This window comes from Colletotrichum destructivum, chromosome 6, assembly GCF_034447905.1.
Source record: "Colletotrichum destructivum chromosome 6, complete sequence".
Classification (NCBI taxonomy): Eukaryota; Fungi; Ascomycota; class Sordariomycetes; order Glomerellales; family Glomerellaceae; genus Colletotrichum; species Colletotrichum destructivum.
Window position 1 is genome coordinate 1,149,241 of NC_085901.1, and position 12,608 is coordinate 1,161,848.

At 54.6% G+C, this 12,608-nt stretch overlaps 3 protein-coding genes across 3 annotated transcripts; 1 reads left to right on the forward strand and 2 right to left on the reverse strand.

Moving 5' to 3' along the window:
- Nucleotides 1-163: 163 nt before the first annotated feature.
- Nucleotides 164-1,941, reverse strand: CDEST_09536 (Putative tannase/feruloyl esterase, alpha/Beta hydrolase; the record flags this gene model as incomplete). The annotated part of the gene is made up of 2 exons (XM_062925695.1): nt 164-1,413; nt 1,506-1,941. The coding sequence occupies 2 exons, from the start codon at nt 1,939-1,941 to the stop codon at nt 164-166; spliced, it is 1,686 nt and encodes a 561-aa protein (XP_062781746.1).
- A 1,932-nt stretch (nt 1,942-3,873) lies between these two features.
- On the forward strand, nt 3,874-4,302 carry CDEST_09537 (uncharacterized protein; the record flags this gene model as incomplete). The annotated part of the gene is made up of 1 exon (XM_062925696.1): nt 3,874-4,302. The coding sequence occupies one exon, from the start codon at nt 3,874-3,876 to the stop codon at nt 4,300-4,302; it is 429 nt and encodes a 142-aa protein (XP_062781747.1).
- Nucleotides 4,303-6,974: 2,672 nt separating this feature from the next.
- CDEST_09538 (uncharacterized protein) lies at nt 6,975-9,406 on the reverse strand. The gene is made up of 2 exons (XM_062925697.1): nt 9,142-9,406; nt 6,975-9,003 (listed from the first exon to the last, which is right to left on the reverse strand). The coding sequence occupies exons 1-2, from the start codon at nt 9,211-9,213 to the stop codon at nt 7,276-7,278; spliced, it is 1,800 nt and encodes a 599-aa protein (XP_062781748.1). The 5' UTR covers nt 9,214-9,406; the 3' UTR covers nt 6,975-7,275.
- Between the last annotated feature and the right edge of the window lie 3,202 nt (nt 9,407-12,608).

The following is a 12,608-nucleotide window of genomic DNA, read 5'->3' on the forward strand; positions in this document are numbered from 1 at the left end:
CTGCCTTTCTACTGACCTAGGCTAGGTAGTTAGACATTCTACTACGATGTTCTAACAGTTCTCATCCCCGGGACGCCTTGTAGTCTCCCTCTACTATCAAGTGGGATGAGTGGGATGGGATTCGTTTCCCCTTCTCCTAACCAGCGGCCCTCCTGGCCCACCACTACAGCTCGTCCCGATCCCACTCCCGTTCCCCTCGCCGCCGCTCGCACCTCCACGACCCCCTCTCGTCCCTGTCGCCGCCGACGAACCGCACCGACGACGGGTATGCGCACAGCGGCCTCGTCGGCGCCTCGCTCTCGTTTCCCCCCGTGACCTTGTACCCGTCCAGCACCTTGGGCGCCCTGCCCTCCTCGACCCACGTCCTCAGCGCCTCGAGCGCCTTGAGCGGGTAGTACGTGCCGTTGAGCCCGTAACAGTGGAATACCCCGGGCGCCTCGTAGTGCCGGTAGTACCCGCCCGCCCCGGCGTCCGCCGCGAGCACCCGGTCGTAGAAGTCCCGCGACGTCCGCATCGTCACGCACTCGTCCGACAGGCCGTGCCAGCTGATCATCTTGCCTCCGAGCCGCTTGAATTCGGACAGGTCCGCGTCGTTGGTCCCGATGATGCCCTCGTACTCCCGCCGGCTGGTCTCGTACGCCGCCTCCAGGTCCGCGACGCTCATCCCGCCGACGTCGTACCCGGGGTCCTTGCGCACGAGGTTGCGGATCCACTCCACCGACATCCGGAACGGCTGCCCGGTGCACCCTTGCCCGGCCACGCTGCAGTTGGTGTTGCCCAGCCCGAACCGGCCCGTGAAAGGCGCGCCCACGGGGTACCCCTTGGCCAGCCACAATGGCTTTCCGTCGGCGCCGTGCGGGCCCCGCCAGATCTCCCGCGCGATCTCCGCCGTCTCCGCCGACATGGTCATCTTCCGGTCGCCGCAGTCGAGCTCCCTGCCGACCACGCCGGCCGGGTCGAACGCGCACCTGTCCGGGTCCGCAATGACGCCGTCCTTGACGCCGTCCAGCTCGTCGCACGCGTCGATGGCGAGCTGCGTCATGAGGATCATCTCGCACACGTGCGGGAAGAACTTCTTCTGGTTCATGACGAACTGCGGCCAGTACGTGCTGACGATGAGGCTCGGCTGGTTCACGGCTGGCGCCCCGGCGAGGATGCCGTCGTAGTCGGCCGGGTACCGCTGCGCCTCGATGATGCCCTGCCGGCCGCCCGTCGAGCACCCGCTCCAGTACGAGTAGCGCGGCGCCTTGGAGTAGTATTGCGCCACGACGGACTTGGCGATGACGGTCATGTCGTGCACCGAGACGTGGGCGTAGTTGACGAGTAGCCGCTCGTTGATCGTGCCGTCGTCGTTGAGCGCCCACGGCGCCTGCTCCCACGTCTTGTGGTCATGTCCGGCATCCGTCGAGCTCGCTGTCGATACAAAACGTCAGCCCCCACCCCCCTCGTTTGATTCACGATGGATCGTTTCGCCGTCAGTGTAGCGCAAAAGGAGACAAACATACTCGCATACCCCTGCGCCAATGTCGCAACCACCTTCTCGCTCCCGAACTGCCCGGCCGAGTACCCCCCGCCGCCGACGCCGACAAACCGCTCGTTCCACTCCGCCGCGGGCGGCAGCCACACCTGCACCTGTGTCACGTCGTCGAAGCCCGTGTGGACGTACTTGACCGTGACGTTGCAGAAGCTGACGCCGCCCGACGACGGGATGGCTGCGCGACCCTCCGGCGTCAGGGGCTTGAACGTCAGCCCCTTGACCTCGGCCGCCGTCACACCCACAAGGTCTGCACCTTGGAGCTCCAGCGGGAGTGCGAACGTTTCGGCCGAGCACGGGTTTGCGATGTTCGAGGTGGTGGTGTGTTTCGTCGCCGCGTCGTCTGTGGCGGGCGTTGCCCAGTCGGCCAGACGCAGCGCCGCGAGAAGGGTCGAGAGACTCTTCATGATGTGCAATGCTCAATACGGGCCTGAGCTTGATAGGAAACCTCGACTAGGTATTATACTACGTCAGCCAGTCGCTGAAAAAGACGACGCTGATTTCTTTAAATCGAACCTGGATTTGCCGGCTTGTTGGGGCGAGTCTGGCTCGTTCGTTTGCTTGATGTTCCCTTTTCTTCTTCTTGGGTGCTCAGACCTCGACTGTGACACAGGGAAAAGCACGTCGGGTTGATGCACTGCAGGGATTCCAGCTCAGACGGTAATTCGGAGAGCCCCAAAGTCCCGCCGCATAAAGGTGAAAAAAGGGGGTCGCGAGAGTCTGTCTTATCAAGGGTTGTGGAATAAAGCCGGCGAAAGGCCTCGGGGGACCAACTGCGATGCGAAGTACCATGGATATAGGATTTATGTGCTGGCAACGCAGGCAGGCCGAACTGGCCTAAACTTTTTTTAACGCTGTTCGCCCACGAACCTGGCGCTAGCTGGTCACATGAGAGTAGCCGTGCCTTTCCTGGGAATCTAAGACAATAGCTTCTGCGTTGGCTGTAGTGTAGGGAGGCGGCGTTGCCACGTCGGGGCGGCTGGTGCTGACTTGGCAAGCGTCAAGTAGACTGGCAACGATAGACATGTTTTTCAACTTACGTACGTGATATTTTCCCGGGCCGGAAACCAAGTCGGCTCCGATGGGCCTGAGAAGCATACTTGTCTCGGCGGCCTATTTAAAGCGCATGAGAGCAGAGGACCGCACGGTACACCCAATTTGACAGGCCTAGTGGGAGGCAAGTTTGACACTTGCCAGTGCATACGCATAAGAAACCGTGAGCTTATGGAGTCGAAGCTTGTTGGCCACTTGCCACTCGGTGTACATCCTGGCCACGGACACCATAAACTCGGAGCTTCGAGACCGGATGATGGCTTGCCGCTTGCATGAGCCATTGAATCACGGTTCTTATCGTTCTCTCGCCACCCATATTGATTTCAACTAACGAATATTGGGGTTGCAAGGCTTGCTTGTTACGACAGAACCACCAAGGAAGGACTCGTCACGAAACGACATAGAATTAATTAAGGATGGTATGAAAGCCTAGGTCTGGAAGATACTCGCAGCATAAGCATGCGCAAATTGCAAAAATGCTTTGGAATGATTGATCTGGGCGCCGGTAAGGCTTTAGCTATTCAGCTTCAATCTTGGGCTTACATTCCAAGATGAAGTAGAAATTTGATTTATACATGGGCTCAGTGTCAAGTACAGCTCGTCTAATCTGTTTGAGGTTTTCTGGACCAGTCGAAACCTACAGGTCACAGACTTTGGATAATTCAATCCAAATGCCTTTGCTGGCAGCAATAGCATATGATACAGGCTTTTGGTTGTTTAGTTGCAGCATTTTCTGAAGCATTGCTTTCATTGGTAAGACAACATGATTGTGTAGTGTTTACATGTGAAGATTCAATATTAGCCACAGACAGAAACCACCCTACCAACTGTAGCTGATGTGTTCGATGGTGAGAAGCTGTCTTAAATGCTTGCAACACTAGAGAATTTGCTGAAGCTTTTATTACTTGTCCTGGGTCTGGTTCCCAGATCTTCCCGTTCAGCCGGCCACCGGAGCTGGATGGGGCCGCACACACGGAGCCGGCCCCACAACAAAGAACATCTGCCTTGGCTGTTCACCAACCTCACTGTCACTTGTAGCACCTTATGAGAAGGACTCTTCCGACAGTTTCCGGAATCTTGAAAGTAGTTACTCCTTCACGTCTTGATGACTTACTTGTCCTGTCCCCCTTTCGCCAGGCCGACCAGAGGGCCAGCTTGTTTTCCAAGCCCTCCTTCCTCTTTCCACAATCCTATTCTTTCCTCTTCCTCCCTTTCAAACTTCGAAATCTCACCTGTTTCTTCTAAATACTCTTCTGGGGGCCTGTCACCCGTCAAAACCAACCGCGATGGTCCTTTTCCTTGTGTCGAAAGCCATCCCTCCCCCTCCGCCCAAGAACCCTTTCTCGCCACTCACATCCTACATCTCTCTCGTTCATCTGGACCCGTTCAAGACGGCGAGCTTGAGAAAGGTCTTGCTCAAAGCCCCTTCGAGCCTCGTCGAGGTCAGCTTTCCAAACGGCCGACCCCAGCCGCCTGTCTTCGCGCCCGAGAACCCGCCCTTCAACCGAACGCGCGCGACCTTCTTCCTCCCTCAGTTCATTTTCTTCCACTACGCCCGTGTGGCCTACCTCTTCCGCTGCCAGCAGATTCCAGAAAAACCCTTCGTTCGATTCCTTTCCTGTCTCAAATCTTGCGTCTCCGTCCCTTCTACGCCCTACACAACGCGGAAGGGGCTCATCGAGAAGCTCGGCTTCCCTCCTCCTACGCGTCATTGAGACTGATCTTGCTCGTCTTCCCATGGTAAGTCCCTTTCTCACTTTTCTCATCACCAAAAATTGAGGTAGCCCCGTCTTCATTCCTTCGTGGCGGGAGTCACTCATGACCTCGCATAAGGAGACGGGCGTCACGAAACGAACACAGACTCTGTTTCTTCTCAGGTTTCCAATCACTCTGCTGACCTCTGAGGTATCAAGTTCTCAGAAGTCGCTTCGCAGGGATCGCAAATCGTCAAGTCATCGTTCGGCCTCCCGGTAAATCTTAATCTCTTCTTGTGCTACCCCAGCGCCACCTTTCCGACGCATTCTGTTTCGAGCCACCTAATGATTATACACATTTCCGTCAGAGACTTTACGTCTTTGATAAAAGCATCTTCCCGATGACTGGATACAGTTCTATTTTGGCCAGGCCAATTCAGTAGTCATCAAATCCTCGAGTGACTCGCTAACGGATTTTCACAGTGCCAGGTCTCCCGGAACAGCCAAACGGAAAAAGGTTCAGGCCCCTGATTATTAGCGTTGCCCGTACGAACACCAACAGTGAGTTCACAAATCCCTTCTTCGTGATTGCAAATATTCCATGCCTACATGGTATACCCCTCTCGTATGATGATACTCTTAACACCGTCCGAACAAATCTCCCCTGAGCGACACTATAGAGGTGATCTGAAACGAGACCCCTTCCTACCGCTGCAATATGTGATGCCCTTAGACCAACGCGGGCCGATTAACTGACATATCACTCTCTTCTCAGATTTCATGCACCGGAAAGACTCAATCAGTGCGGACCGCGTTTTTTTCTAGAGGCCCCAGAAAACGGTGGTGAGCTGTCTACCATTTCCCCCCCACGCCTTCGCGGCTGCTCCTTTTTGGTGACTATCAGAAATCTTTCGAGAGGCAACATCTTTATGAGCTACAGGTCAGGGTAGCATGTTTGGGCTTGTCTATGCCTTCTGCAAATGTCTCACATCTATCATCACCAAGCCAAGACTCCAGCAGCTAATATGGACTTTCCTTCTCAGATTACAAGAAAAGACAATAACCGACAACAACCTCAAAGACACAGTAAGTTCTCTTCTTCTTGGCTTTGGATTTCCAACTATCCTCTACTCCTTATGATGACCTCGAATACTCATCCAAGACAGCACGTCTATGAGAGAAAACCTGATGAGATCTGATGCGAGCGTTTCCCATCCCAACTTCAGAATCCTCAGTTCTTGCGACACATTGCCAACAGCAAACGTTTTGCGTTTAACCGCGGTAAGCAACCTACTTCCCTCCCTTGGTTCTTTCTGCATTTTTCCCACTTTGTCCTTCGCGGCATCGTTTGCTTCAGGATGACGAAATCTTCGTAAGACTTCCGAAACTTCACGTCTTTGAGAGACAAATTCTAGATCTGAACTCAGCCTCTTCCCCCACTTCTTCCTTTCTTGTTGCCCCCCTCACCCTATTGGGGAATCTTCTGCTAACCTCGGAAGCCGAGTATAGATCTTTTCCGTATCAGACAGAAGGAGCCTCGTACAGACATAGCGGTAAGATGCGGTGCACCCAATCTTCATCCACCACGTCAAACGTCGCGTTCACAGGCGTTCCCCAGCTCGAAAATGATGACCCAATTTCGCAAGACTTCTGAGATCCTCTGGTCTTTGATCAATACACTTTCTTTTCTGATTCGAGCTCTCCCCACCCTTTTTCTATGTCTTTACCGGGCATCAGCCTCATCGTCAACGTCGACTTGGGTCGCTAACATCTGATCGCCATGTCCAGGGACTCTCCGATTCTGTGTCACCGCCATCCTATCGCCAAGTTTTGAGACTTGACACGCTTCAAGATGAGTAAAGCCTCTCCTCAACCTTTTGGAACACACATAATCACACACACACACCTCTGTCGCGATTTTAGCTCCATGTGATGACAAATCAGTGACAGTGCTCCGAGACGCGAGTTTCTGAGTGGATTCCATCTTTAGTCTGATAGAGCATCGCCCATCAATCTTTGGCATTTGACTTTTTCTGCGCTTCCGATCTGGCTGCTAACCTTGTCTCTACCACCAGAACTCGCATCCTCAATTCTACTGCTCGCAAAGTTTGTGACTCCTAGTTGTGAGTCCCCTCGTCGTCGTCTCCACGACATTCCCCGGCTCTCCATGATGACAAACACCTCTCGCTTGTACCGAGACACCACGTCCCATGAGCGGACAAACCTTTATAATCTGACATGAGCTTCCAACCCCTTCTCCGACGTTTTTTCCAGCCTCAAAAGCCTTTGGAAGCCATTCGCTAACCATCCATTCATTGCGCCACAGATTTCACATACTGAACACCACCCAGCGATTGGGAAGAAGCCAGCCTCATCATGAACACCGTCCCCGTCAACTCGTCCGATATGAAGCTTGGGAAGACCTTTGTGTCCGTGGCGGCTACCTAGTTCCCACAGAACTGTTGTAGAATCAGTAGTTTACCCACACCAGCCCGATTCCATACGGCGCGCTCAGTCTTGAGATTTCCCTACCACCGCTCCGGTCCCATGGAGGTTATTTTGAGTCGTCACAATAGCGTTGGAACGTTGTATGGCAGGGAGACACTGCAATCATCTTGTGGCGGACCTGTAAACGCTCGCTTCCAACAGCTCGGGATGGAAAGAAGCAATGGGTAGTATTTTAGTCCAGCCCGAGGAATTAAACGTAACACGGTTATCGAGACTTGATTCCCTGGCTGCTTCTCGCCATGCGTGTAGCTTTTAGCACTGTCGGAGACTGGGCTATGCGGTTCAACTGGGCCGCCATGAGGAATCTTCCTTCAAATTTTGACGGATAAGTAGCTATTAACATGCTTTATATCACCTATTCATCTTACAATGAATCATCCAAACCGTTATATTTGTCGATTACGCATTAACCCTCAATGCGTCCGGGATCACAGAAAGTATCTTCGTGGATTAAACAGCCCCTGTTCCGCCACTGATATGAAAAACTTAGAGAAGTGCTGCAACAACAACACCAGCAGCGGCAGCAAAAAAGCCGGAGTTGAGATGATCCGCTGCATTGCCACTGACCAGCACAGGGGTGTTTGTGGTCCTTGTGGGAGCGGCGACCGGCGTTGTGGCGACAGGAGCGGTGCCAGTAGGAGGGACAGGCTGGTTGCTAGCCGGAGGAGCGGGCTGTGTAGTCGGAGGAAGTACTGGTTGACTGCTCGCAGGAGGGAAGGGATTAGTTCCCGGGGGAGGGGCTGGGCGAGAGCTGGCAGGCGGAGCTAGGGGCGAGCTTGCGGGAGGGACGGGATGGGTTTCCACAGAGGGGCTTCCGACAGGCGGGGCAGGAGGCTTGCTGGTGGGCACGGGGAGAACCGTTGTGAATGTGGGAGGCACGCTCTCAGTGATGGGGCAGATGGTGGTCGAGACGGGGACCGTCACGGTGGTGATGCGAGACGTGATGACGCAGTTGGTGATGTTACCGTGGCAAGCGGTAACGGTATGGACCTTTGTGGTGTAGATGGTCGAGGTGGTCCAAGAGGTTGGCTTGGTGACGGGAGGCGTGGGCACAGGGTTGACCGATTCCTCGGTGACGGGGCACACAGTCGTGGAGACGGCAATGGTCTTGGTAGTGACGTGAGGTCTGTCAGGGCAGTCCGGAACCGAGGGCGGACACCTGGTGATGGTCTCGACGCGGGTCGTGTAGATGGTGGAGGTGGTCAGCTTTGTCGTCGGGACGGTAGTGACGGGCTTGGTAGACTCCTCGGTCACAGGGCAAACGGTGGTCGATATGGCGATCGTCCGGGTGGTGGTGACAGGCCTGTTTGGACAGTCGGTCACAGTGGAAGGACACTGGGTCACGGTCTCGACACGGGTAGTATACACGGTCTTGGTTGTGAACTTAGTGGTCGTGGTTCTTGTGTGAGGCGGCTTTCCAGTCGTTGTGTTGGCGTAGGGGGTGGTTGTGAGAGGCAGGCGGGTAGAGGTCTCGACAGAGTGAGAGTGGTGGCTCTTGGTCGTGTTGTGTCCTTTGGTGCTGCTGACAGCGGTAGAGGTGGTGCAGTCCTCTGTGGCAGGCGTTGTGGTGTTGTAATTCTTGGTAGTGCTCACAATCTTGCTGGTGGAAGTGATGACGCCCTTGGTGCTGCTGACAGCGGTAGAAGTGGTGCAGTCCTCTGTGGCAGGCATCGTGGTATTGTAGTTTTTGGTGGTACTCACGACCTTGCTGGTGGAGGTGACGACACCCTTGGTGCTGCTAATGGCAGTGGAGGTCGTGCAGTCATCTGTGGCAGGCGTCGTGGTGTTGTAGACTTTGGTGGTGGAGATGGTGATGTCCTTGGTGCTGCTGACCGCGGTTGATGAGGTGCTCGTCTGGAAGGTTACGGGCGTGCTGCTGACCGCGGTCGACGAGGTGCATGGGGTGACCGGCGTGGTTGGAGGCTGCTCCTTTGAAGTGCTTGTTGTCGTCGAGACAGCTCCGGTCGTGCTAACGGTGGTCAACGGTGGAGAGGTGCTCGACGTGCTCGTGGTGGCAGGGACAGTGCTGGTCAGGCCATAGGTAATGCAAGAGCAGGCTGATGAAACGGCCTTGAAGTCGCCCTGGCAGTTGTTGAAGTTGGTAGGAATAGCGGCAGCAACGGTAGTGGTGCCTTGCAGGAAGCCTACACAGAAGCCCTTGGCCTCCTGCTCGAAACGCTCGTCAATGAGGTTGCGGTAGCATCCGTCGAGCTCCTAGGATGTATTAGTTTGTGTTTCTCGACTTGGGATGATAGATGGTGTATGTAGTTCATCTCAACATCAAACGTCTCATGACGGGAAAGACACTATCGACAAGACTTGAAGGCGACCTAAGAGAGGAGAGAGACATACGCAGTAGGGGTATTCCCAGGCGTTGACTGACGCCATGGCCATGGCAGCCAGTCCCATGTAGATACCGCGCATATTGACTATCCTTGTGATTGTTCTTCGGAAGCGAATGACTGTGACTATGAAAGTCGACTTGGGAGGTTTAGAGCGAGTGAACGAGATTAATCGTAGCGACCGTGGGTGAGGAGAGGAAAGGTGGAAGGGGGGAGCAAGGTCTCGCTCGGCACGGCGACGCGGGCTTTATCAAAAGACGGAGGTCGGCGACGACAACGAGTTGCTGGTCGACCATGTCGGGGTGCAGCGAGAGCGACGCAGGCTTCCATCACCCACCGGCCACATCCCACCAACCAACCCAAGGAGAATACGAGCTGGATCCGCGGCCGGCTCTTGGTTAGGTTGCAACGTTGTCGCCCATCACGCATCGCGTCCCCACCAAGGGAACGCTTAAGATCGGCCACGACGCCCCCATGCAGGCAGGGCGGTGGTAGCGACGTAGCGTGCAAGTTGGCAGGCTGGGCTGCATCACATCATGGTATTGGTGACAGCCACCGGAAGGTTGCTGCAGAGGACCAACACGAGCTCGGAGCCACTCACACCACCCGGCACGAGTCGGCTGTGAGCCCGTCACCGGCCAACCGTCGGCGGATCCATCGATCTGTGTAGTTTAAGGCGTCTCGTACCAATGGCTAGCGGTGTTGGTCGGTTTTGGCATGACAGCTATGTGGCTCTCCGTACACGAAGACGACCTAGAGGGGCAGAACGTGTGTGTTAGTGAGTGTGAGGAGAAACTGGCCGAGGTGGATGTGAATTACGGTCGACCAGGAGAGGAGGCTACAAGGAGAACCGCTTGTGAAGGAGGGAAAAGGCTAACTCAGAGGCTGCAGACATCGTAAGTTGCGCCGGTGATATGATTAGGTGGAGATGATATCACCATGTGGAGATGGGGAAAACTTACCATGGCGGCGGGTGAGACGTTGGAGGAAATCTGGAGCATCGCCGATCATGAGGAGGGGCCAGAAGCTGAGGCCATGGTCTCCACTACCTGATGTCTCTCCCATTTAGCGTATGAACTCCATTCAGCCTTGGTTGGCGTTAAAGGAGGCGTCGTCGCTAGGGAAAAGACGAGTTTTGCTTGTCGTTTTTGCGTGTGTTACGACGGCCATTGGGCTATTGTTTCGATGTTTCTCGACGGCGTCCGTCAGCTTGAGTGGGTCTCCAAAGCATCGGGCAGGTAAGTACAGAGGAAGCCTCTTTCCTGCATGGTGATTTTCCACTATTATGAACTGGCACACACATACACCGTACGATGTATGGAATTCAGAATAAACTTAGGCAATATTCTCGGGGAATGGTTTGGGACGGATAAAAACAGGAAACTCAAAAAAAAAAAAAAAAAAAGTAACGCCATGGAAAAGACCCCCTAACTTAGTATGCATGCAGAGGCGCAAACGATTCAAAAGGCCTCCTGACCCCTGCTTAGCGGCGCTTTCTTAGCTTTCTTTAGCCAGGGGTTGCCCAGCCTGTCCGAATGACCGAGTTGACCGATCGAGGCCAATCAACGATGGGCTTGTCCAAATTGGAGAGATGTAGTGGGGCATCACCAGCTCCTGCCGTCTGCCTCTCTGGGTAACTGCAACGGCAAAGCAAAGTGCAAGTGCAATCCGTTGGTACCTACCTACTTACCTACCTGCCTACCTACACCTGGAACCATTCGGCTGAGGCGGAAGGACAGAGAAGGAGAAGGGCTTACAACAGGAAGGAGCCGTGGATCATCGACTTCCAATTCCTCTTTCGTGACATCTCATCTTCGACCACCTCCATCTGTACGTACCGCCTCGGATCATCTGTTGTCCCTCCAATGGGAAGCCTAGGAAACTGCCACCGCGTCCTCCATTCGTCTTCTTTGACACAGTGTTCCTTATCCATCATTGCATTCTTCTCAATCCCATAAGTTCTTTCTTTACCATCCGGATCGCATAATCCCAGCCAGTCATAGCCATGCTCTGTCTCGCTCCCACTCGTTGACCGGGGAGACAACCTCAATTCACCATGCATAGTGCGGGCGTCTTTCCGCCCTCGTCCCATCCAAGCTCAACGTCCAACTCCTTTTCACAAGGCGTCATCCGGCCGTTTCTTCGGTGCCACTATCCCTGATATGAACACAACAAAGGTGCTGCTCGTTTCTCACTTCAACGTCTGCTAATTGCTCATTGCTCATTGCTTATTGGGTGCCACCCACATCGCTCGTGGCCCAAGAAAAGAAACCAAGCTTTGGTTCACTTCCTTGCAGCTCGCCGCCTTTCTTTAGCTCGCCTTCCCCTCACGCCGCTGCATCATGCAGCTCCTGCTAGTTGATGGTTGCTGGTTGCTTGGTCGGCGCATTCGCCCCTGTAGCCCATGAGGTATCCGTAATTCTTGAGGATTCCCGCCGCTTCTTCCTACAGTCTCGTATTTCTTTAGCCGCCCCGTCTTGTCTCTCCAGCCTGTCGGGACTCACACGAGCGCAACTCCTCGAATTATAGCTACACCCATCATCGGCGATTTCTCGCCTGTCCAGCCCAGCATCACCACCACCGCTGCTGACTCACAATTCTGCCGCACGGCACTGCATCGTCACATCGTTCGTCTCTCTACCCCCGGTTCCACGATGGATACGATGCTCAAGCCGCCAGGAGGATCCCGCGGGGTTGCTGATCCACTGCATCGCCTTATGGCAGCCCCAGGGCTCACACAAATACCGGGGGCCACAACAACCTTCAGCCTCTCTAACGTGTCCGTACAGTTGCTCGCATCCTGCGCCTAATGATCTGACCTAGGAGATGGATAGAAGCCATTCACATTCAGCCCACGCGATTTTGTGAACCTTGCTGATAGGCGACGCCTGTCTTGTGCATACACTCACAGGCCATTGGGCTTTTCTAGCATTTGATCCAGTCTTCAATCGTACCACAGATGGATTCCGAGGAAATCTTGTCGACACCGTAAAATATGGTCGCCTAACATGTTCATCGCAGGCCTTACTTAGACAGCGCTCGCAAGTGTCATTCCGACGCATCCGTCCACAAAGCCTGCTTGTATGTGGCCAGGCCTTGGCAAGGTCTGTCTGAGTGAGAAACATCGGCTGGCAGCTGGGCATCAAGCCACTCCCTTGCACCCGCAACCAGGCGCAACGTTGCTTGGCTACGTACATGGGACGAGCACCCCAAGAAACCCGTCTTCGCTAACACACGCTTGTCGGAAGCTTCTCTGTGGTATTGTTGGTGTCGGCTTTGTTCTCTTCCATTGACATAAGTCCAGAGGCAGACTGATCCCCCCCCCAAAAGAAAGAAGATCAGTGTCACCCAATGGTCCGAGCCTTGGCCTTATTTCTTGAACGACCAAGTAGCTCGGACCCGCAGGCCGATACGAGGCACAGTTGGGAAATGCTTCCTTTGCGGCCTGTAGTCGGCCGCGAACCGGATTCCTCGGTT

Bases quoted from the DNA above. Each gene is read 5' to 3' on its own strand.
- CDEST_09538 (XM_062925697.1), bottom strand. From the start codon at position 9,213: ATGCGCGGTATCTACATGGGACTGGCTGCCATGGCCATGGCGTCAGTC. The intron at 9,004-9,141 runs GTATGTCTCTCT...AATACATCCTAG, and splicing joins CCTGGGAATACCCCTACTGC to GAGCTCGACGGATGCTACCG.